This window comes from Drosophila santomea, chromosome 2R (assembly GCF_016746245.2).
Source record: "Drosophila santomea strain STO CAGO 1482 chromosome 2R, Prin_Dsan_1.1, whole genome shotgun sequence".
NCBI classification, from domain to species: domain Eukaryota; kingdom Metazoa; phylum Arthropoda; class Insecta; order Diptera; family Drosophilidae; genus Drosophila; species Drosophila santomea.
The window spans coordinates 22,393,771-22,418,950 of NC_053017.2; the positions used below are offsets into that span (position 1 = coordinate 22,393,771).

Sequence of the window (25,180 nt, forward strand, 5' to 3'; positions counted from 1 at the left end):
GTTTCGCTCCCGCGAGAGAGCTTATCCGGGGTGCCGCTCGGGTATAAAAAGTCGAGGGTCCTGGCCAAGAGAAAGCAGTCGAGCAGACGACTTCGTGGCTAACGTTACTGGTACTGGTACGGCAGCTGGCGAACACAGCAAAGGCTTGCGTCCGTGTTTCCGTTACGGTTTGAATCGGTTTGAAAGTGGGTGCTGCAGGAGGCAGTTCAATTTGTGAGGCAGTGCGAGTGCGGTCGATCCTTTTGTCGCGTTGCAAGCGAGCGAAACTCACTTAACAGGGACTTTGCAGTTGTGCCGCCCCCAGAACGACATCCACGATGCAGGCGGTGCTCCAATCTGCGCACAGCAGCAGGCGGCTAATGCTGTTGCTCTCCATGCTGCTCAATGCCGTAAGTCCTGGGGATTATATTTTCAATTTTAAAAATGTAGCGCTATCAACATCTTTCGGTCTGTCTGTTTCATGGACCGTGCTACTGCCTTCCCCTAAATTTATCTTTTTTATGTTGACGTGTGCAGTGGGGCGCAAATTTTGGCGAAATTGGTTTGTGGCCTGCGTATTTTGTCGACGAACGGAAATTGAAAACGCGATTTAATCCTTAGAAAACATCCATATTTTTAAAAAGCTAATTAAATTGCTGACATACTTCTTCTTCTTGCATTTCTAACTCACGTTGCAACATGGTTACAAATAACCATGGCAGAAAGTAAAGTATCCGCTTTCCATTAGTTATGCTGTCAGAAGACGCACTCGGCCACAGCTTCTCAGTGTCTAAAAAACGAGCAAATTATTTACATTTTTCAAGGACCCCGTCCACTTGGCATTTTGCAGTAATTTATATTGGTTCAGCCACGCCCCATTTAGGCATTACTTTTTCGCGGACTGTTTTACTTCTGCAACAGTTGCCTCTGCGGTTGCATCTGCATCCTTTTGGTCAGGACCAGCAAAACACGTTCACAGTGCAGTTATTCATTTTGCATTTCCACTTTTCCGTTTGGTGCACTCAACCATCTCTTGCGAAATGGCTGGCATTCCTATTGTCTTTCACTGACATGTGTATGGGGACCTTTCTTCATTTTTCATTTCCGCGGAACTTGGCATTTCCATGAGAGCTTTTCATAATAACTAACTGCAGCACAGCAAGCTTTAACTAGTTAATCAAACTGCTTTCCCAGAAATAGGAGAGAAGAAACTTTCATGTTGAGCATCTTTCTCTCTGTTAACTTTTATCAAACATAAATAAAACTTTCTTGTCGACAATCTTAGCACTGAAAATGTTTGTTTCGATAATAACGAACTAAGCCACATGTCCATTAAGGCTTTGACGCTCAGGAGCTGAACTCTTAATTTTAGATAAAGGTAACATGTTCCTCAGATACTAAAAATTTCCCTGCCATCTACAAGTATGCGAGGATATATCTGGTACGTCAATGAAACGAGCAACGTCAGAGGAAACTGCAACGTCAATGACAACTATTGTACAACATGGTTCAATGTAAACTTGATTATGATCTCGAAGCTGCATCGCAGTATTAGAGACAATGAATCAGCTCTTTAATGAATGACGATGCAAACTGTTGACGTGAAATATATGACGCCAATATTGAAATGACAGAAACGCGAGAGTGTGTCTTTCTCTGGCATCAGACTAGATATGTGCGATTTATGATATGACTCGTCATTGTCATTTGCGGCCGCGAATTAACAAACAAGAAAATCAATAACGACTCTGTTGGTCTATTCAATAAAATAAATATTCATCTTTTCCATGGCTGTCGGGCTGCAGGATATCGCGTATACGCACCGAACAAGCAAATAAATATGCAACGTTTTGGTACTTTGTGCGTTATTTCGGATGAGTATTTACATAAATATTGACTTGGGCTCACTTCGAAGTTGGTGAGAAGGATTGAGTTTTGTCTGAAAAGTTTTCCGATTAGCCTCTTCAAGTATCCTTTTTGCTATCCTTTGACCGTTAGTAAGTATTTAAGGCTTATTTTCCTTGAATTAATCCCACACCATCAGCATGTCCAGATTAAATGTACAAATCATCCACACTCCAGACTCGCTTATGCATCTTAGTAATTATATTAGTATTTATATAATCGGTTAAGAGAAAAACCAAAACGAAACTTGCATTACTATCTGTTGGCTGTTCTACTTAACACTCGAAAGAATACTATTTTTTGGGCTGGTTGATTACCGAAAACCTTGATTTATTGCCTTTGTCTATTTGGTTCGTGTTCAGTAATTACCACATGCCATCGTAACCACTCCCCATGGTATGTACACTTAAGCTCGTCCACAAAGTGATTTGGAAAAGGTTACATGTGGGTTTCATTGCAAGGACCATTATTGTTAATTGAGGCATTTCAACGCAATGGACACAAATGAAACTGAATGGACGTCAGTTGGCCTACATGGCCAATAAAATTCCTGTCTTTTGGTAACAATAAATAAGGACGAGCTACTAGCAGGGAAAAGATATGAATACAATTTTTGATCAGCATAGTAAATATCGTTCGTAATATTTATATATTTCTTCCGGAGAACAAAATATTTTCAATATAACCCTTTCATGCAACTCGAAACGCTTAAAACAATTTAAGCACATAAAATGCGGAATGCAGTACATTTTCCTCACCCACATACCTTCACAAATTCCACCCGCGCGTGGCTGACTCCTCGTTCCAGGGCTTCAGACACTCTGAATTCCCGGCAAGGTCACAGCACTTAAGTTTTAATATTGCGCACAGTATTTATTTAGGTAAAAAAAAAACGGCAACAAATTACGCCCCTGAAATGGATGGAAACCCAGGGAGAACGTCTGCGATAATAAAATTTGCTTGCGGCTGGGCTTAGGCGACATAAGCGCCTCAACAGGCATCACAGAAAAAGGAATTAAATCAGTGGACGTTGTGGAGAAAAAATGGGATTCAGAGGATGTTGTGGAGCTGGAGGGCAGGAAAAACATTGCCCGGATTGCTGGCACGCACTGCTTATGGCGCTCTTGGCCATTGCAGTTGTGCATAATCTCACGCCCAATTAGGCAAGCAATCTGAGCCAATCGAGTGGCATCGTCCTCTTTTATTGGACATGTCCTGTTGCCTGTCCACTTGATTGGCTATGCGAATGTTTTAATTAGGTTCGCTTTTAGTGCTTATTGATTTTTTCCGTCCATTTGAGCTTCAACTTTAATTGGCTGCAGCAATATTACGGCTTTTTACAATTGAAAGGATGTATTGTTGTCAGACTCAGAAATTAGTTAGGAATTCAATTTAAACAAACAATGGTAAGCCAATTACTTTTATCCGCCTGCTTAAGAGGAGGACTGATATACAGGCTTAAACTGGGCAGGACTCATATTTAATAGCTCATAAACCACGAATATTTTACATCTCTTCCTGCAAAAGTCTGCGAGATAAGGAAATAACCCCCTAAATTGTTACGCAACACAGGCCTGCCATGAATGGATTCCTCGTATATAACAGCTCACGCAGCGCAACCGCCCCTACATTAGTGTTTTTACTTGTTTGTTTAGGAAATGCTGGTGACAAAAGCTCTTTCATGCGAAAGAATTCTTCAAGTCGCCATTGCACAGTTTCGTGTTGCTTAGTCTTGAACGAATATTTCAGAAAAATTGTAAAACATGAATACGTGGTTTCCATTATTTTGTATGGGCTTTTGTTTGCTTGATTCTACGCTCCACCGCTTTGGACCAATTTGTGCATTGTTTCAAATGAGTACAGTATTGCAGATTTATGGCCCAACGAATTTAATATCAGCAAAAAAACTAAGAATAATATTTGCTGGCAAGTATGGCTAGTAAGAGTAAAATCCAAACGAATACAGTCGTCTTAACAAACACCTTTGGGTTATTATCTCAAGTGCTAATAAGACAGAAAGGAAGGCCGCTGGCACATATGTACTTGGGTCCTGCCACTTTCAGAGGCTGTCAATTCCTGCATGAGATTAACGGACAGAGCCGCCGCCAGCCAGCACGTCCTGCAACACATCCTGTGCGTCCTTCCTTCCGCCACACATACTCCAGCAAGCCCATTATTAAAAGCGGAAACACTGTGTATTGGCCCACCCCCGCCCCTTGGTCGGAACGGAAGACGTCCACGTCCACACACGTTGGTGCTCGCAAGGAGCTCACATGCTCATCCCTCCGAGATAACAAGCAGCCAGCTCAGAATTATTCTTTCAGTTGAGCAACCATTTGGCGAACAAACTGCTCCGACCTGTCCTCACTTGACTCTGTGAACGTATAGGAAAATATTATGAACTCAGCTTAGGCACTCTTGTTAGATGGCTGCACAGGCTGTGTTCTGCTGTTTTACTCATTTAACGTGAAAGGCCGATTAGTCGATGCGACAGGCCGACGATACTGTTTTAGGGTGGCCCTTCCTCTAGCAATGGACTCTCATAAGTAGGCAACAATAATTGAAATGTGCCGACCGCGTGGTCCAGAGAACCATGCACCACCGTTCACGACAAACTTTTTGAACTTTTCCTTAAATTCCCAAAAATAAACTTGTGTTCTTTGGTTTAGTTTAATTAATTTCGGCAATGAAGGAAGAGGCTATGTCGCTTTCTTCGATAATTGAGATGCGTGGAAGCAAACAGAATGCAAGACCGATATCCAATTTAAAATATTTTTCCCACTTTTCCAGGCCATTCAGCCACACTCCAGTATTGTGAGTGCCACTGATGATGTCGCCAATGTGTCGCCTTGCGAAATGGAGTCCCTTATAAATCAACTGATGAACCCCAGTCCCGAGTACCAGCTTCACGTAAGTCACCTGCTGCATCCCGCATTTATCCTTGACGTTAAAGGATTTATTTGAGCCATCGGAGGCAACATCTGCCCAGGCTTTGAATTTAAATTGGTTTCCGCTATTCCATTCCGCAAATTCCATTTTATCAGGCCTCCGCATTGCGCAATCAACTGAAGAACTTACTTCGGGAAAGACAGCTGGCCGTGGGCGAAGAACAGCCTTTGGGTGAGTACACCGATTATCTGGAGGAGGACAAGCGCTCGGTGGCTGCTCTGGCTGCCCAAGGCCTCCTAAACGCCCCGAAGAGAAGCTTGGCCACCCTGGCTAAAAACGGACAACTGCCCACGGCGGAGCCTGGCGAGGATTACGCCGACGCGGACTCCGGAGAGCCGAGTGAGCAGAAGCGCTACATCGGCTCACTGTCTAGGGCCGGCGGATTGATGACCTATGGCAAGCGCAACGTGGGCACCCTGGCCCGCGACTTCCAGCTGCCCATTCCCAACGGCAAGCGAAACATCGCCACTATGGCCCGTCTGCAGAGTGCTCCCTCCACCCACCGAGATCCGAAACGCAATGTGGCCGCCGTCGCACGGTACAACTCGCAGCAGGGTCACATCCAGCGCGCTGGTGCCGAGAAGCGCAACCTGGGAGCCCTGAAGTCCTCGCCGGTCCACGGAGTGCAACAGAAGCGCGAGGACGAAGAGATGCTGCTGCCCGCGGCCGCCCCCGACTACGCCGATCCCATGCAGAGCTACTGGTGGTACCCCAGCTACGCCGGGTACGCCGACCTCGACTGGAACGACTATCGCCGGGCCGAGAAGCGATTCCTAGGTGAGTACTCAACCGGTTCCTAGGAGCGCGTGAAGTCTGCAGGTAATCCTTTTGGAACCGGACTCTTGTTGCACACTTAACACTTACCAGCACCTGCACATTAGCTAGCAGCCATGCGGCACCGTCTTCTAGCACTTTTTTGTACATATGTTTATATTACTATCCCAAAAAGACACATCCAAGGATCCCGAATTGTTCGGCATCGAGCATGGCAACGATGCCACTGCTGCAGCACCCGCAGACGAGGCGGAGATGGAGTCGGATGCGGATGCGGATGGGGAGGAGTTGCCATCGCCGCAGAAGCGTCACATAGGCGCCGTTTACCGCTCCGGATTCCTGCCCAGCTACCGCTACCTTCGCAGCCCTGGGGGCGGAGCTGGTTTTGGCGGGGCCGGGGGGCGTTTCAGTCGCTCGGGACGTGACGCCAGGCAATTTGTATGAGTAAATGGCGATGGTTCGATGTGTGCTGCTTAATTTTATTTTATTTGTTTTCCTTGATTCCTTTTCTGTTGTGGAAATTGTGATTATTTTTTGGTTCGAGTTGTAATATTTGGCTCCGGAGACCCTTCTCCATCCTTTGCTGTGCCTGCCCCTTTAAAGCGGTAGAAATTTGGTTGTCACGTTTCACAAGTAGCATGTTAGAAGTCGTTGATGCTAAACTTACTGTTGTGATTTCTTGAATGCTTTGTGTTATTCCAGCCAGAAAACCTTCTGCGATTCTCTTGAGTCACTTTGCACATTTTTTCAAGCCCTGCAAATGCCCCTACAACAATAAAGCGTATTTCCGTCGGCATACTCAATGTAGTATTTCCCATTTAAACGGGGTTCGGAAATTTGATTTCCGAAAAAATTTCACAATTCCTTTTGCACAGGACTTTACAACAAGCGGCCAATTTCCGGCACTTTGTTTGCGTTCGTTTGGCTTCCCAAACAGGCAGATTTTTCACAGGTTATATTGAAAGCATTTACGTAGTCTGAGGATATTAAATTAAAGGTCATGAACTTGAAACAGGATTAGGACTTGTGCGCTATCTTTGAGCGCCTAACACGACACATGTAAACTCACATCGTGGTCGTATTTACGTTTCAGTCGAAAAGTATGCAACGTACGCTGGGCTAGTTCATTACGCACTCTCGGATGTTTTAAACATTTATGTAGATAAATATTACAAAACCAAATCATCAGACACGTTTTTACAAATTCATTTGAAATAAATTGTTACATTTTTTTGATTCAGTGGTGTTCTAACAATCAGTTTGCATTGGCATGTTTAAGCGCATTGGCATGATGGATTCTGTATCTTTGGTTTGTTTTTCTAAGTTCATTTCTGTAGCGTAGCTGCGCGGGAGTTTGATAAATGGACTGCATCGTGGACCTAGAGCATTGAGTGCAAGACTGTTCTGTATTCTTAATTATCGTAGACCCCCTTTAGAAAGCCTGCATTTGGAAAAGTAGTAATTCGAGCGGTTTCCTTGCCCCACACAGGCCGGGTACTTCCCCCAACACGAGCGACTGCGTCAACCCACCGCAGCCGTTTGTAAGCAGTGTTTCATTCCTAACCAACCGATGATCAATTGGAGCAGTGCCGGCGTACGCGGTCGTCTGCCCAAGTACTACGTGGATCCCGAGCCCTCCTCTGCGCGCCTGCCCAGCCTGTCCACTAACTCGCTGCCATCGGGACGTCCTCCGCGTCCGCTCCTGCGCTCAGGGGCTCCAGTCTATCCGCCCTTCCACACCTGGGGCACTCCGCCGCGTATCACAGCACTGCATCGACGAGAATTTCGACGCAACTCGGAAAATTACGAATACTAAATATCGACAATATACTCTTTATGCAAATACCGCGATACAGATTTCCTAGTATACTCGTATACAGTAGTCGGAATATTTAACTATACAGAGAATGTATTTAGTGTAAATCCCCCAAATCTATTGGTAATGTCACACACAACACCTGCGAACTCTGCGACTACTAATGCTAGCGGGTAAAACCGAGAGCTGTAGTTGGGGGTGCTCAAAATTGTAGGATCTGTATTGCTATTGCTATAACTCTCAATTTATAAATATATTTATGAAACTAAAGTAACTGATATCAGTGCAAAGCGAAAACACGGTAAATATCAAAGCAAGTCATATCGTCTTTATAATTTAAAAGGAATTCTTAACGGAAGTTTTAAATTAGTGCTAGTGTTGTACCTTGCAAGAACTAGAGCTCGCTCAAATAACTTTATCCTATATTGCTAACATATGATAGCAGTTGAGATTGTTTTCCCTGACGTCTTTTATGTGTAAATGACAATAACTGTTTCCACTAGTCAAAAACTAAGAATTACCACCAACGATCACTGTTACATGAAAGCGTTAACAAACTGCGTCAAAGACAATAAAACTTGATGAGAACTAAAGAAAAATATCGATTTATATATACATAAATATATTATACTTAAATGTATTCCAGACAATAAAGAATATTGACAATAAAATATTGCGGGGTATTAAGTACTTCTTTACGAGTCATATGGATTGAATTTAACTTTTTCAATTCATTGGTAAAATACATTGAAAAAAGGAATAAAGCAAGATTTCTAAGTCTCTGTGTGTAATAAAAAGTCTGATGTTGTCAATAATTAATTTAAACTACTATGAATTTTCAAACCAAAGTATCTAAAAAGTGAAAGGTTAATCAATTCAATTATTACCAAGTATTTACTTCGATTATATACGAGTACGAACGAAACCAATCCAAGCTCCGGCTTGCGGTGAAGCTCTAAGCATAAAATTGAGCTGACAACTTGTGGCCACTAACTGGCGATGAAAAGTGTCTGTATACAAATTCAATATATCATATTAAATTAATGGAAATATATACACAAATATTACCTGTTTGTTCCCATAATACAATATATACCTGTGTTTTAATAACCTCTTTCAGTTCTCACCCTATATGGTATAATTGAATGAGGATGCTTCCATTCGAGGGTATACTAGATTCGTTGAAAAGTACATATGTAACTTGCAGAAGGAAACGTTTCCGACAATATAACGTTTATATATTCTTGATCAGGATCAATAGTCGATCTGGCCATGTCCGTCTGTCCGTCCGTCATAGTTAGCTATGTTTATTAGGAGCACAAAACAGTCTTTATTTTAGCTGTGCGGCCATTTTTGCCCAAGTTATGACAAAGAAGGTCCCAAACTCCTCACCCCGCACGCAAAACCACGGACCCCGCACGCAAAAATTTGTCAAATTTTTTTTTCGAAAATCGAAAAAGTATGGATAGACATAGTTAGCTATGTTTATTAGCAGCACAAAACAGTCTTTATTTTAGCTGTGTGGCCATTTTTGGCCAAGTTATGACGAAAAAGGTCCTAAACTCCTCACCCCGCACGCAAAACTCCTTACCCCGCACGGAAAACCCCGCACCCCGCACGCAAAAATTTGTCAAATTTTTTTTTTCGAAAATCGAAAAAGTATGGATAGACATAGTCACCCCCACAAACCGCCTAAAACTGTCAGTGTTGAAAACTCTCTCCCGCACTTCCACTAGCTTAGTAACGGGTATCAGATAGTCGGGGAACTCGACTATAGCGTTCTCACTTGTTTATATTAAATTGTTGCGTTTTTTAAAACGGAAACATATGAATGTGTCGATCCAAAGGTTAGTACTGTTGAATGGCGGCGTTGTTACAAATGAGAAACACATATTTTGAGCGTAGTTTAGGAGTTAAAATAATATATTTATACCCGTTACTCGTAGAGTAAAAGGGTATACTAGATTCGTTGAAAAGTATGTAACAGGCAGAAGGAAGCGTTTCCGACCATATAAAGTATATATATTCTTGATCAGGATCAATAGCCGAGTCGATTTGGCCATGTCCGTCTGTCCGTCCGTCTGTCCGTCTGTCCGTCTGTCCGTCTGTCCGTCTGTCCGTCTGTCCGTCCGTCTGTCCGTCTGTCTGTCCGTATGAACGTCGAGATCTCAGGAACTACAAAAGCTAGAAAGTTGAGATTAAGCATACAGACTCCAGGGACATAGACGCAGCGCAAGTTTGTCGAATCATGCTGCCACGCCCACTCTAACGCCCACAAACCGCCCAAAACTGCCACGCCCACACTTTTGAAAAATGTTTTGATATTTTTTCATTTTTGTATTGGTGTTGTAAATTTCTATCGATTTGTCAAAAAAAATTTTGCCACGCCCACTCTAACGCCCACAAACCGCCCAAAGCTGCCACGCCCACACTTTTGAAAAATGTTTTGATATTTTTTCATTTTTGTATTAGTCTTCTAAATTTCTATCGATTTGCCAAAAAACTTTCTGCCACGCCCACTATAACGCCCACAAACCGCCCAAAGCTGCTACGCCCACACTTTTGAAAAATGTTTTGATATTTTTTCATTTTTGTATTAGTCTTGTAAATTTCTACCGATTTGCCAAAAAACTTTCTGCCACGCCCACTATAACGCCTACAAACCGCCAAAAACTGTGTTTAAGACTCTCCTTCTCCCTTCCACTAGCTGAGTAACGGGTATCAGATAGTCGGGGAACTCGACTATAGCGTTCTCTCTTGTTTTATTTTACTAATTACTAAAATTTACAACGCCCTGCAACGCCTAAAAGTACCTCTTATTGGTTGAATTGTCGGATGCACCGAAGTACTGGATTTAACAATATCTCAATACTTAAGTAAATAAATATACATTGTTAGCTTAGTTGCATGTTCATAATGCTTGTATGAAAACGTTGCCAGCCTTAATGCGCCTATAAAAGCCATGTAATGCACATGCAGTAAGCGCAGTAATCCTAAATTATAGCCAAGCCGATGTTTCCCATACTCACGTTGGGGGTATAAATAGTTGCCTAACATTTACATGTGCCTCTGCTGATAATTGAAATGCATAAAACTAACGCGAAAATTGAATGCTTCTCCGTCGTATCGCGACGTCGCCGATTCATCAGATCACGACCAGTACTTGGCCTGACCCTGCGCCGGCAAGGGGTGGCTGTAGGCAGTGGCTGGGTTCCCGTGAGCCGCTGCAGCGGCATAGTCGTTGAGCTGGTGCTGGGCTACGTGGGCATTGTAGTTGGCGGCGGCGTGGTAGGCGGCCTGCGACCAGTTCGAGGGAGCCTCCAGCTTGGAGTAGTTGTCGCTGAGGTGCAGTGAGGGCGAGATCTTTGAGACGCTGTCGGCTGTGAGCTTGGAGAAGTCGTCAATGGTCAGCTTGGAATAGTCTGCAAAGGGAGACAGGGTACGGAGGTTCATAAGATGAGCAGTGGTTAGATGGCTCCCAACAGAAATCTTGTATATGTGACTGTGGAATGTGGTGTATGTGCTTAAGTCAACCCACCTTGATGGTAATAGTTCTGACTGCCAAAGTGTCCCGGCTGAGCAAAGCCTCCGGGAAATCCGTGTTGAGCCGCACTTTGCACCAAGTCATAGCCACCCATCTGTGTGTGATGGTGTGCCGCTGCAGCAGCCGTAGCTGCGCTGTGGTGGGAGCTGGGTGCGTGTGCGGCGTGGTGAACTCCGTCGCTCATCCCAGCTCCAGTGGCTGTGGTTCCCGGCGCCGGACTGTAGCCGGCCATCGAGCCAACTCCCAGGGGTCCGTAGCCAAGGGGCGCTGTCGCCCCACTGAGCCCAACACCCACGCCCACATTAGAGCTTCCACTGTTCGTGGGCGAGAGCCCGGAACTCGAACCGCCAGAATGCTTGCGCAGGCGTGCCCTGCGGTTAGAGAACCACACCTGGATGCGAGCCTCGGTAAGGGCAGTGGTCTGGGCCAGCTCCTCCCGGGTGTAGACGTCCGGGTATTGGGTGCGGGAAAAGGCTCGCTCGAGAGCCTCCAGTTGCTCGGCGGTGAAGGTGGTGCGGGAGCGACGCTGCTTGCGTTTCAGCGGAATCCCAGGCTCCGATTCCGTGTCACTTATGTCGGAGTCTCGGCCTGAAACGATGGGAAAGGGATTCGGGTATTTATTAAAAGGCAACTAAAATTATTAACGCCTCGTAGGAAGCCATACAATTCTCCACGCCCATTGGTTCCCTCGAAACTAAATCATATTCGGCGGTTTGATCTCCAGATTCAATGAATAGGGCCACCGACGTGGATCGCTGGCGATCGTGTAACCCCCAGATTGTCCCGTGGTCCAATCTCCATGTGAATGGGAGTCGACGTTCACTGCGCGCCATTGCATATTAATTGAGACGTCAGGGAGCGCAACAAATCTGTCAAAGCCACCGACGATCCCACAGAAGGCAGCAACGCGGCAATGTGGCAAGATGGGCTCTTTAGATCCAGCGGGTTGGGACCGCTGGGTGGGGGCGTTGCCGCAGGCAGCTCGTAAAAGTCACAGCATTGACAAGTGACACAATATATCACATTACACAAGAAGATGATCGGCAAGTTATCAGCGGCCATGGAGGAGTGCGCCAATTAAGTTCGGCATCTGTTTACGAAAGGGAAATGGGGAAAGCCGCCGTCATCGGCAATCGGGCTTGAAGCGCGGCGTGTGGCAGAGCGGTCTCACAACCGTGCCATATTATTTTGAGAGCTCATTACACAATAAACTGCGTTTTCGAGGCGGTGCTCGGTCGCAGCCCTATCGGCCTAGGATCAAAGCGGAAAAGAGGCCTCCTCTGCTGGAATTATTCAACAAGATCACAAGCTCGTTTTTCAAAATAGGAACCACAAATCCCTGACTTTGTTTCCCGGCGGTAAAGCGGAAACGTTCATTGTCCTGAATGCATTCAAGAGTTCCTGTGTGGCTGCTACCAATGCGGCGCTAATCTTTTCCGGCCTGTCAAGTGAAATTAAAAAATTATCCACCAATAAAACCACTTCCTGTTCTATTCACCTGTTCTGTACCTTTTTTTAAAGTTTATATCACATAAATCACTATATCTATCAGCAACAATCGACTATTTCTTATCTGCCCGAGTCTTGTATGGCAATAGTCAAAATCGGATTGGCGAAAACTCCGTTTTGAAGCCCAAACTGTGAAATAATCTTTCGGCACGCTTATAAGCTTTGTCGACGAACTGGTCACACCCAAAATCATCTTGGGCAAAACCCCTGAAAATGTTGGCGCGCGGAACGCCCACTGTTTAGGTCGGGCTGAGGTCCAATAAAGAAATCGAAAAGTTCACATGCGTATTAAATTTAAACGAATGGATATGAATGATAAAATACAGAAGTCGGACTATTAATCTTTCAACGCACGAAACAATAAAACTTAATTATACGAAATAAGGGGTCGGGCTTCTGGAGATGCAGAAGCCGCTTGTGGATACCAGGGCAAGAAGACAAAGCAAAGCGGCTAAGGGAAAGAGCAGCGAGAAAGGTGGAAGGCAGAAAAATCAATTAGTTTTTAAATGTTAAACATTTTATTAATTTGTTGCTACTTGCCCATCAAAAGCGCCCGTATGCAAAAGAAACCCGCCAGCACCGGCGATCCGGGGGGAAAACAATCCAGCTCCGTCGAAGACAAAGCCTTTTTATTTTGGCACCAACACCGACAAAGGCCGGACACCACTTTGGCTACTGTGGAGCTGGAGCTGCAGCTGGAGCTGTAGCTGGAGCTGGAGCTCTTTGACTTTTGGGCTTTCTTTTCGGGGACTGGTGACTGGTCGCCGCGGAAAACCGTTTGGGGCACTGGGCTTTGATAAATTGCTGTGGTTTCGTAATCCGAGCAGGTATTCCATCATTTTTGACGACGTTTAGGCTGTGTTTTCAAACAGCAGGTAGTACACGCACTTCAGGAACCAGACCTTCTGTGGAATAGTTCAAATGGCTAGCGGTCATTTCCCTACTCTTTTCTGTGCTTATTTATTTTTGGAGCCCAATCACCTCACCTTTACCGCAGTTAAGGCAAAGATCAATCTGCTCAGTTCCTTTTCTCTTTTTCGGCTAGACATGCGGAGGAGAGTGAAACCCCTGCACTGTCATCAATCAAGCACCCTGACACTGACCCCTGATTTAAATTGGTGCATCTAATGCATGGCAAAGCGTTATGCTATATGACCTGCAATTGAAAAGTCCGCTGGGAGAGGAGGGGTGCCCCACGTCGGCTGTCAGATGTCAGTTGGAGTCAGACGAGCGTTCTCTGTCGCCGAGCCACAGAATCTCGACTCAAAGGCCTCGGACCACGCGACATTGACTTGGGTTTGGCCAAGGTTTGGCCGAAAGGGTAACCCACCCGGCTCAACTCAGCTCATTTCTGTTGGGCCCGATTCCGGCGAATGTTATTTCTTAAGTCTTAAGATTTGTGTCTTAAGATTCATGTCAGCAAAAGGATTACAGGAGCTTTAAAAGTAAGGAAGCTTATGTGCGCTGAGTTTAACAGGCGCTGAGTCGCGCACAAAGGATGGAATGTGGTGCAACCCAACTTTATTGACCAGATATACATACATAGTTTTTTATGAAATATCTCATTAAAAATAAATATAAAGGCAGTCCAACCGTTCAAACCGTCCAAACCAAGCAAATGGTTTTTAAGAACTAAGCAAACCTAAGCAAACATGACTTCCATATTTAAGTTACACTCGTTTCACTGGCATTCGCTGCTAAATACTTCTTTCAACCGAAAAAGAAATGTATTCAAGTAGCGCCCCCACAATCTATTAAATACTATGTTTGAATTCAAATGACTACCCACTGAGGTCCATTTAAACTAATTTACAAAGTCGGACTACCACAGGGGACTGATCCCAAACTTCGTTATGAGCATAATCCGATGGCAAGGGAAACGCAATCATGGAAATCGAAGAAGTTCAACATCGGACCAGAATCAAATGAAACTAATTTAAATAACAATGCATACAAACAGTTGATCAAAACAAAATCCCACAGGGAAGAGCGAAAGAGAAGGAGCGAAGGAAGCAGGGAGCTGCAGAGGGAGCGGGACGGAGAAGCCGGTTAAAGTGTGATAATACGTTAATAAAATATTTTGTAACTCATCAGCACGAACGACGGGGCTCGGGGGCGCAGCAGTGCATCGAGGCGGCGGAAAACATACGAGAGTCGGTCCGAGAGGATCCGGGCCACAATGAGATCAAACAGAACGCTCCAGGACACCCTGGTGGGCATTAAAGAAGCCGCTCGAGATCGGTGCATTTGAAGTCAAAGCGCTGCTTTTGTTACGTTGACACTTTTTTCGGGCATGAACGATTTTAATGGGTTTTCGAGTCGAACAAATGAGCCAACCACTGGATCTTCGGGCCATATGTGTGAGATAGGGTCAGCTCCGAGCACGACGTCGGTGCTGCGGGTTAGACCGCACATGCACATGCACATGTACATGCCGGGGCAAGGATAGGGCATTTTTGCGCAGAGTTACTGAGCTGAGTCGCCTCCCTCGCCGAGCAGTCATTTGTCATGTGACACTGCAGGATGCTCCTCTTCTGTGCCCTGCTCCCACTGACATCCCGTTGCGAATCATTAGAGGAGGTGTGAACTCCCATAACAGGATCCTTCGGCGGCGTCCGTTTGTCTTCGTCCTTTGCCCGTTGCCTGTTGCCTGTTGCCATTTTGTATTACTTTTTTTTTTGCAAATAATTGAACCTGTTTGTGTTTGGACTCGTCCAGGATCAGCCCTTGCGTGGTAGCCTCATTGTCTGGTCCGGATCCTGGGGTTGGGGGAATATTTGGTAAATATCGCTGTTCATTCCCACGACGGTGTCTCTTGATGCCATTGTGCGGCCACTAATTGCCACAAGTGTTCTGCTCGGCTTTTCTTCTTTCGCCGTTGACTCCTTGTCGGTGTTTTGCCATTTGGGCTCATTGTTTTGCCTCACTTTCTTTCTTTGAGTGGGTCGGTTTGCCCTCTGATCGCACTAAATAAAACAAATCGCACGCGTATTTATCAGTCAGGGTTTTGGGCTCTGAATCAGCTTGGCTATTGTCAGGCTGATAAGCGGAGGCGTTCCAGCGTTTGGCGGCGTGTTTGTTGTGTTTTCGACGGGGCGTGGAGACGCATGTTTATCAAGCTGGAGAACATTGAGAAGCCCAGAGGTACGGATTCCGAGGAACTTTGGTCGCTAATTCTGCAGGAAGATTTTAAATTACTTAAACTGAGTGTGAGTGCCCCGTCTCATCACTTTTTCTTTTGAAATATTACGATTTAAAATAATTTTCAGCTGAGGATTTTCATCAACATCTCTCGACTGCTATCAATGGCCTTAATAACGATTGTGGTCGGCGCATTTACTTTGCCCGCAAATGTACACACACATTTTCATCAAAAATTATGGCAGCACATTGTCACCTAACTTATTTCAGCAGCCTACACAATTTCTCTTTTTTTTTTGCTTAATTCAGCTATTATTGGGTATTTTATATATTTCCATCGATTTTTCGGTATTTGCGAGATCAAAGCGGGCCGCCGGTGAACACTGTCAGCGACACTACGGCTTTGTGGCCGGGGAAGCTCGAGACTCCGGATGGGTCTGGGAAAGAAACTGCGACTGGGGAAAGGGTGACCTGAGGAGGGACGTGGGCCAGAGTCACTTGTATAAATTGTTCAAAAACCAAATCAAAGGAAATTATACGCGAAACAAAAGATGAAGAAACATATTTAATAATGCATAATTTTATTTTTCGAGTCTGCAGGTGAGGGCCAGGAAACATTCAGTCGCCGGTGAAGAAGGCGTTGATTACAGGCAACGGCACCGACTTCGTTATCCCAGGTCCCAGATCCCAGATTCCAGATCCCAAAGATCTGGCCAGTTGCACTTTGGATGTGTCTTTGCCCAGTCCTTTCGATTGGGGATGTGATTGTGAGCTGCCTACTTCTCCCTGCCCGCCTATAATAAAGGTACGCGGCACTGGGACGGAGATGGACTTGGGGCCGGGGATCGGTTGGGGTTGGGGAATCAATGATGATGGGAGGGCGTGTGCTTATTATACGCTTCGACAACATAATGATAACCCTTGTGGCAGGGTTGTGTAGATTATGCTTAGTAATTTTTTACATTGGATGATTCCGGCCACATTTAAATAGCACTGACATACAGGTGCTCCTCGGTAAGTATTAAATTAAAGGGCACAATTCAGCATTTATCATATTTGGTAGTAATTTTCTCGTTCTTCATTTCTATTTGACATTTCTCCTGTGAATGATTTTTACAAACTCTCTCGCAAATAGAAAACAAACTACATGGTACACGACTTCTCTTCAAGGCCACCTTACCTAAACACCTGTACAATATTTTTTGATCGAATGCAAACTAAAGTCATTGTCAGGTCGTAGGCATTGAGAAGGACAAGGTCTTACGGGTTCCCCTCTAGGCTATTGTGAGGCTGAAACACGCCTGTTTCTGTTGTGACAGTACGAGGTTAGAAAAAGGATGGCTTCCAGATCAACAAATGAGAAGAGGGACTACTTTGGTAGTAGTTCAGCACTTGGTGCTAAATGAAAATTGGAATTTAGGTGCTGAATGCATAAAATGATTCTACGAGGCATCATTAAAAGATCTTGCCCAATTTCCCAACCGCATGAGCAATTCGGCTACCAAGCTCCCTGGCTGAGCGACCACCTCTTTGACCCAGCCGGTCGTTTATCGAATGACTATGCAGTTATAGCCTGATTATTGGCTCCGATCATGGGACAGAGGCAGGGGGAACTGCGAGATCTCTCCGAAGACAGTGAAAAGCAGGGTTATTAGCTGGGACCGGGTTGCGGCGATCGAATCTCGGAACTTGTGTACTTCTGATTCTAAGGTGTCATCATCTACACCTATTTCTGTTGTGTATGGCCAAAAAGTGATCGAGATCGTTATCGTATGGCCAGCCAGATCCATTGTAGTCTTTTCTTTCCCACTCCGAGCGGCTTTTATTTAAGTTTAAGTCGCTAGTTCTAAGACGATCAAAGCCAAGGTGCCGACACCAGTTTCTTGATTTGAGCTACAAATGATTTGATGATGATTTTCCGAAATTATCAAATAAATGATCGGTGATTTTCACAGCAAGATGCCTGTCCCCGTTCCCAAACTCGTAGGATTGTCTATCGCCTTAATCGTCTATCGTAGTAATCTGGCTTTTCTTACCTCCAAGAATTCCATTTATAGTATAGTCCTTGCGACCATCTTCGCTGCCGCGATCGTTTCCCCGCAATAAGCGACTGATCGACGATGTTGACGGTGGATCCGCAAAGCCCTCCTGCATTATCGGAAAAATAGAAAGTTATTCGATTATTTGGTTGTTTCCTTGTGTTAGGTCTAATGAGTATTGGACAACGGATTCGGGGATCATAAATTACCCAATTCCAATTAGGATAAGGACTGATAAAAAATGTAGGGCGCTACTGTTGGCCACCTAAAGAATTTCCATGTCCCATGGGCGATTCATTTGGGAACCAGACACTTCAAAAGCTCTGTCGATGGCTGCCTTGTGTTTGGACCATTTTCATGTAGCTGTCACTCCCTCTCCACGATCTTTGGATGGTAATCCAATTAGGGGAATGTCAAACCGGGAGTTTGGGCCCCGCATAAGAATTGACCTTTGTTTTTCTGCTCGCCATACGATAACGACGCGTGCTTTCTTAGAAGACAAGGCAAGTGCAGAGATTGTAAAGAATAGGGAACTGCTAGAGTCTAATCTATGTAAGCAAAGTTAAGCTTTCGGTTTTGACTGCCAAGAAAAGGAGGCTTTAGTTTCCCCAGACTAAAACTCGGATCTGTGCGTACAAGTACTGGCGCTCTTAGGGCAGTAACATCCTCGCATCCTTGAAAGCAAACAGACATCCAAGTCCAAAAACTAGTTGTTTCCCATAGTAATGAACTTAAAAGTGTCAGTTTTCATTAAAATTTCTAGGTTTGCTCCCATTGCTGCCAACACGAAGCTCCCCTGTGCGAAGTACCGATGTGTCGGTCGGACAGAATCAGCCAGACTCATCGGTGGACGTTCAGTGACCCAGCGTCACCGGCGGAGGACTCGAGCTCGTCTGTCCTGTGTCCAAGTGTCAGCCGTGGCTCAAATGGAGTGGCATGTGCCGCAAACATTTTCATGATTAATAATATTATTTTTCCAGTAACGAAATTATCGCGGAGCGGAGACCTATGTCCGTCGCTCTAAGCTGCGCTTAATTCCCCGGCTAACAAAGGTGGCATAACTGGCACCTCATAGACAAGACCAGACAAGATATGACGCCAGGCTCGGAAACCGAAACTGACATTTTGTCCAGTCTGGAGTGTACGAGTATGCTGGGAGTGCTGCCGCCGTCCGTCTGGCTAACTGGTCTTGGTCTTCTGGCTACTGGCTCCTATTTCTATTGAATGTGTCATGGAACAACAACAGAAAAATGTTTTGATTTTCAACTGGACTTTGTTGCGTTGCTCGCGTTGGGTCTTAAACTCCGGCTGGGGTCTACCAGTTGTTCGGCTGGAATGTGTGACGGCTTATCTCGACGCAACTGACAACTGGATCCCAATCCCAATCCCGATCTCGATCTCGGTCGAGCCCCCGACTGTGAGACACATATTTTGCATCCGCCTGGGTTGTGGCTTACAATTTCAATTGAAATTTAATTAATTAGATGACAGTTGGATTGACACTTGACTGCGCTTTATACTTGACCGATCTGTGTTGCGCTCGTTGACTATATTTTGTTTTGTTCCTTCTAGTTTCTTAGTTTGAACGACTGGTGCGCGCTGTTTTTTGAATAATTAAATTTCTTGGAATCAGGAATCATGGAATTTGGTGACTGAACTTTTCATCGAGAAGCGAAACCATAAGGACATGGAATTAAGAGCGAAAATAAAATCCAAGTCCGAAGTGCATTAACAATATTGCAATCTGACATCCCGATCGTCGATGGATAAGTCGCCACTAAGCGAGTCGTATCAGGTAGGCAAAGGGAGGGGCAATCGCGGTCAGGTATGAAATCACGGCACAAGAGATGCCTAAAGCGTATTCTAATTAAGCGTGAAGCTCACCTGGAGGCAGTTGTACGCCTACTGCCACGCAAAGCGAGCACAAACTTTAAAGGTCTGTAACACAGAAAACAATCTCCATCGCGATCAAGCGGCTGTTCTTATCTTGAGATCAATCAGCAGTGGATTGTCGTTGATAAAATGTTGAATGCTGTTTTCATGAAATATGATTTAGTTAACACTCTTCCTATCAAAAACACAAGTAGGTATTAAGCTTAAAAACTTTGCATTTCCAATAAATTTTTACGAACTTAAACCGACCTACATTTTTTTCTGTGCATATTACATAGTGCGCATCTCATGGATTTGGAACGAAGTGATGCCGACTCTGATCCATAGTCCGATCGTATCGATACTCGCCCGAGTCCTATCGCCACATAAAGTGTGGCTAATTGCGGTTTCAAATAAAGAGCGGGACGATGCCGCCAAAAGAGGCTGGCGCATGAATACACTAGCGCTTGTATTAATCCTAAGCCCCCACATTCCCCACACTCCATCCGCTCCCTCCACCGTCGATAAGTTTTGCCGAAAGGGAAAATCAACTTCAAGACAGCCGTCAGAGGACTATCCATCCATCCATGCAGGCGTGAATCGGAGGAGCTGGTCCGGCTGGTAGGCAGTGTGGCGAAAGCTTTGGCCAGACTGTTGGTCTCGGTGAATGAGCCGTATTGGCGTAGGTTCAGTAATGAGCTGAAACACAATTTCCCCTTTGGACTTCGCTTTTGCCTCCCATATAAAAGCTAAAAGGTGTGGGTATGTGTGCTCATCTTTTAGCTTTAACGCAAATCTGAAGCTTAATAATATCGCAGTATTGGCAAAGGTGACAAGGTTTGTGAGGCGACATATTAAAACAGAGAATGGATGGCGAGAAAGATGTCGTTTGCTTAAAGCATAAACATGAATTAAGTTAATCTAGTGGATTTATCGAAACCATCATTGATGAAAGCCATTTCATTGCTTTGGTGTGGACCGATTCTTCCACGCCTCAAAACAGGAAGTTTAAAGCAAAGTCCCGACGGCGAAAAACATATAACTATGTATGTTCTTTTATAGCACCTTTTCGCCTCAAGGATGAAAGACAAACGATGCCGACAAGGAAAACGACAGCAGCAGTGTCTTTATGGTTAAATTGATTTCTTAACGGTTTGGGTGGCAAGCGAGAATTTGTCGTCGCCGTTGTACAACAAAATTGTCAATGAGCGGCCAAGTTCAAACTGGGTCCTTGGCCAGTTTGGGCCATCTGTGCAGCTAGCCAGCCGGCATATGCAAAAGGCCAGTAGGTGTCATTGGCAACGTGCCATAACAAAGCCAGCGGGCGGTACGAATCTGCCACGTGACTTTTCGGAAAACGGAAGTAAACTGATTCGCATTCGGTGCGTATTTGGACCCTCCTCTGTCTTGGCATAATGGCATGCGGTTAGGGCTACCGGTAGGTCCAGCAAATCCTCGCATCCTTTGTTTTGGCACATTTTATTGCTTCCTGCAGCCTTGCAGGTGCAGCTCGGTACTCACCTTTATCAGCTTCTCGCGGATTTCCCAGCTGAATATGCTGGGGTTTTCCTTTCGCAGCTCATCGATCCGCGTTTCGATCTCGGGCGAGGTCACCTTGGGCTTAGATCCACCTATTACGCCGGGTCTAATAGAGCCCGTCTCCTGGTATCGGTTCAGGATCTTCGATACGCAGCCGTGAGAGACGCGGAGCTGGCGCGATATTACACAGGGCCGCACTCCACTGGCCGCCATTTCCACGATCTTCAGTCGAATGTGATTGGGCAGCGGACGTCCATTGATAAAGACGCCCCCAAGCTGATTTACCCGGCCTTGTCCTGTGGGCAAGTTAGATCAATTGACATGAGCACTGGTGAAACGAACTTGGTATGCAAGCCTTCAAATGCTTATTTTTATTTTCTTTAAATTAAATAGTTATAGGTCTTGCGCGATTTCAAGGGGTAAATCGAAATCGAAATACACAGTATTATGATCTTACCTTGAAAGGGATACCCCGCGAAAAGGGGCCGCAACGAGTTGGCGCTGGACATATCCATGGTCCGAGTGCACAGATCTTATAACAACTTAGAATCTAAACGACGCTGCACCGCAGAAAAACTGCTAAAAACTTTATATTTTCGTTAGGTTAGTGCATCAGAGTCGATACCATTGCACAATTATAATTGAAATGGGCTAGAATCAGTAGGCTGTCGTTCCTTGCGGAAAATCACTCAAATCCTTTGGGCCAACTCAAAGGATCCACTTCATCACTACGCCGGGCGACTCCCGATTCCGACGGTACTTTGCAACTCTCAGCGCGGTGGTGAGAAGCGGGATTTTTCTTGGAATTACGCGCGCCTCAGCGATCAAACGGCACGAGACTTGCAAAGCAACTAAAGAGAAGCGCGAGCATAAATTAACGAGGGCCGGCCGGTCCGGGCGATGACGACGACTACTCCGCAGACGGGCGCACAATGAGATCGCTCCACAAACTGGTTTTCGCGGCGAACCACCACCACCACCACTACCAGCACCACGGCCAGCGCCAGATGGAGACGCAGATGGAGATGCTGGCAGGAGGGAGAGCGAGAGCAGCTTTCGCGCCCGCCCTTTCGGTGGTTGATGCCTGCTCGAGCGCCACGACCAGGCACAATATACAATATGGCACCGATCAAAGCCTCGCTGCCGGGCGGAGATAGAGTCGGTAGTGAGCGGACCGCGCTTTAATCGAGGAAATGCCAAATGCCACGCCTCGGAAGACGTGATTGGCTGAGCTGGTTCAGGGCGGATCTGGCTGGGCTCAGCTCGCCCGACGTTTGATATTGCAACGCATCCATAATCCATCCGCACATCAACCCCCCTGACGACACTCGCCTGCCTGATCACTGTGTGAATGCAGCTGTCCCGGGCATTTTGTGGGAATTGTATGACTTTTATTTCATCGCTGGCAGCCAATTAAACCGTGAAGGCTGCAGGCAGCACAGGACACATGCCGAGGACCACGACCAAGCCCAGACCCAAGCCCAGGCGCAAACTCCAGTCCAGCACCACATCACTGTATCAATTGTTCCGGTTTTGTCATTTCCAGCACCCACAGTTGCATGTCGTGTGCTTCCAATATATGTATGTTTATCCCATTTTGCAGTCTGCGCCCTCCTTTAGCTTCTGGCTAGTTAGGCTAGTTCTCTGACAGCCATGTTTATGGGGTCCGGGTTTCCTGTAGCTCCCTGGCTTATCCTCTCCTGGTGACATTCAGCCGATGGTGAAGCGAGCCGAGGTTTGAGGGGGTTTAGCTTATTTCTCCAGGACTGGCATAGGATTCTGCTTTTGATTAATGGAAGGGAATGTAATGTAATGATGACCCCTTGCGGATTAACTGGTTATGAGGCATTCATCATCGAAGGATAACAAAGCTTAGATACGGTGAACCAGCGACTGCCTAGAAGGAACCGTTTTAGACTGCCCGGTGAACACATCCTGATTGTTCTACCCCGCATCAGGAAAGTCAATTACCAATATACAAACACAAAAATCAATCAACAGCCATTAACAGCATGGAAAGTCACACCTGGTACAGTCTGAACGGTCTACGGTCTGCAGTTTTGAAAAATTGAAAAACCAACGAACAAAAGCGAAAACAGCGAAAGGACATCATCATAATATAAAGAATTAAGCGTGAAGTTTACGCATATTAAGGATACGCACATGCCGCCTGCATCTGGCTTCAGTGCGAGAAAGGGACAGGGGAGGGACCCAGCCATAAAATGGCCGCTCGTCGTCCTGTGTTCGGTTCGTATTGGAGTACAATGTGGCAGTCGGGCACATGCAAATTTCTGATCTAGAACAATATTACAAGAAGCTGCGGCCCAAAACCGAATTGAGCAGAATGAGCTGGCAGGCTGAAGAAATATGCAAGGGCTCTCCAAAGCAGGATCAATCTGCTAAGCCGACCTGGAGTCCCTGCGGTAATGAGCATAAAAATCGATGCTAATGAAGCGTTGTGCAAGGAGCCGCATTGCCATCCACTTGAGTGCACTGGTATGCCTCATCAGCATCGGCAATAGAACTGGCAATGCAAATGAGCCAAACAGGACGTCCTCGGCCAAGGCATAATTTGATTGCGTCTCCGCCCGTTTCCGTGCTCAGAGCGAAACCACAAGTACTGGGCCATGATAAACATAACAAATTACCTAATATGCGTATTGACAGTTTTCAATTATCGGAGTTCCTCATGCGTGGCAGCGACTGTGTTAAAACTCTTGATACTCGTAAGAGTCAAACGCTAAACATGTGGTTCTGCCATTTGGGTTTTCTAATTTACAGATTGAGTTCTCGTGCATCACATTCCAAATCAAGAACTGAAAAGTGCTAAATCTCATTTTTGAATCAACAATTCAAATGCTGCGGGAATAATATATGAACTAGTTTCTAAAGGATGTGCTCATAAAATGACTTTTTTGGAAAACATTCAAGTGCTGAAGAATAACAACATTTCACACTTTTTGGGACACTTTCCAGTTAATATTTCGTCAACAAAGCCCTCAATTAACGTTCTATAAGAGAGTTTTAAAATTGTATCACATCCCTGAAGACGTCTGCTCCATGCCACACTATTGACGGGCTTTTATGAATGCCGTAAACTGAGAGCCAAATCCCAAGGTCCATTTTCCCTGAATCAGAGCAGAGCACATGTGGGCCACACTTCACAACCGTGATTTACTGGAGGCTGTAAATTTTGTCGCCAGTAGTACATGCATAAAACTTGTCCTACAAATCCATTATAAGAAGCTGTAAAAGGCTAGTGCGAGTACAGTCAAATTCATTCAAACTCACGAGATTGTAAACCTCTTTCGAATCTCGTAAGAAAACAGGGGGACGCTTACGAGTTTTTCACATTATTATGCTGTCGTATGAATAGGTGGCGACTTCCTAGAATGGTCCAGTAGCATCTGGCGATTGCTGGGGCCAGGGACTACCGAGTCCCAATCGGGTACTAAATGTCCCAGCCTACTCCTCGCCACTTGCTGTGCTACCGTCCACCCCGGCTAACGGCACCCCGTTGTTGTGACACCTTCGTCGTCCTTGAACTGCCGCTGTGTCTGCCGAGTCCTAGGCAGAGTCCTGGGCAGAGTCCTGGGCAGAGTCCGGCGGGACCAACGATGCCGTTTGTTTGCCTTGCCAACTTAGCATACAGGAGTTAAATTTGTTTGTGCATGCGTGCTTGTACCTAATTTTTACTTGTCCTCCTCCTTGACCTGGTCCAGATGGATGAGCGATCCGTCATGTGCGATTGTTCAATATTTGTGGGATCGCCAGTCTGTTTGTTGTGCCTTCCGTTTGGCCACCGGCTACTGGCTGACTTTTTTAACTGTGTGCCCAATTTCAGAGTTCCTGTGCATCTGTTGACAGTTTTCTAACGGAGTTTTGATGGATCAGTTAGCGGAACCTCATTGTACGGCAGGGCCCAAATGGGTGAATGCGAACACTAAGTTCCAGGAACGATTGGTGAAAATTGCGAGGAGTCCTGAGAAGACACTTTCGTCGAGTTGGATAGGAAACCATTTTAATTTCATGCAAACAATTCGTTTCAAAAGTCTTGCGGTCGCAGGAAGCCTCTTAAAGGCAACTTTAAGCAGTGCGAGAAAGACATCCCCA

General features: G+C 45.6%; 2 protein-coding genes and 1 long non-coding RNA gene across 6 annotated transcripts; 1 reads left to right on the forward strand and 2 right to left on the reverse strand.

Annotated features, from left to right (window-relative positions):
* Positions 1-85: 85 nt before the first annotated feature.
* Positions 86-8,094, forward strand: LOC120446205 (neuropeptide-like 1). Of its 3 annotated transcripts, none has more exons than XM_039627056.1 (5): positions 86-389; positions 4,675-4,794; positions 4,929-5,610; positions 5,783-6,045; positions 7,097-8,094. In XM_039627056.1, the coding sequence occupies exons 1-5, from the start codon at positions 318-320 to the stop codon at positions 7,421-7,423; spliced, it is 1,464 nt and encodes a 487-aa protein (XP_039482990.1). In that variant the 5' UTR covers positions 86-317; the 3' UTR covers positions 7,424-8,094. The 3 variants fall into 3 exon arrangements, with proteins under 3 accessions (XP_039482990.1, XP_039482991.1, XP_039482992.1); XM_039627057.1 differs by having other exon boundaries at positions 5,783-6,051; positions 7,097-7,227; XM_039627058.2 differs by lacking the exon at positions 5,783-6,045 and having other exon boundaries at positions 7,097-7,285.
* Positions 8,095-10,138: 2,044 nt separating this feature from the next.
* LOC120445251 (protein gooseberry-neuro) lies at positions 10,139-21,981 on the reverse strand. Its single transcript, XM_039625525.1, has 5 exons — positions 21,525-21,981; positions 21,050-21,363; positions 17,654-17,765; positions 10,962-11,555; positions 10,139-10,845 (listed from the first exon to the last, which is right to left on the reverse strand). Exons 1-5 carry the CDS (start codon positions 21,580-21,582, stop codon positions 10,574-10,576), a joined length of 1,350 nt encoding a protein of 449 aa, XP_039481459.1. The 5' UTR covers positions 21,583-21,981; the 3' UTR covers positions 10,139-10,573.
* A 2,060-nt stretch (positions 21,982-24,041) lies between these two features.
* On the reverse strand, positions 24,042-24,947 carry LOC120446813. Of its 2 annotated transcripts, none has more exons than XR_005615892.1 (3): positions 24,764-24,947; positions 24,359-24,707; positions 24,042-24,292 (listed from the first exon to the last, which is right to left on the reverse strand). It is a non-coding gene; the product is annotated as an uncharacterized LOC120446813 (long non-coding RNA). The 2 variants fall into 2 exon arrangements; XR_005615891.2 differs by having other exon boundaries at positions 24,753-24,947.
* Positions 24,948-25,180: the final 233 nt, after the last annotated feature.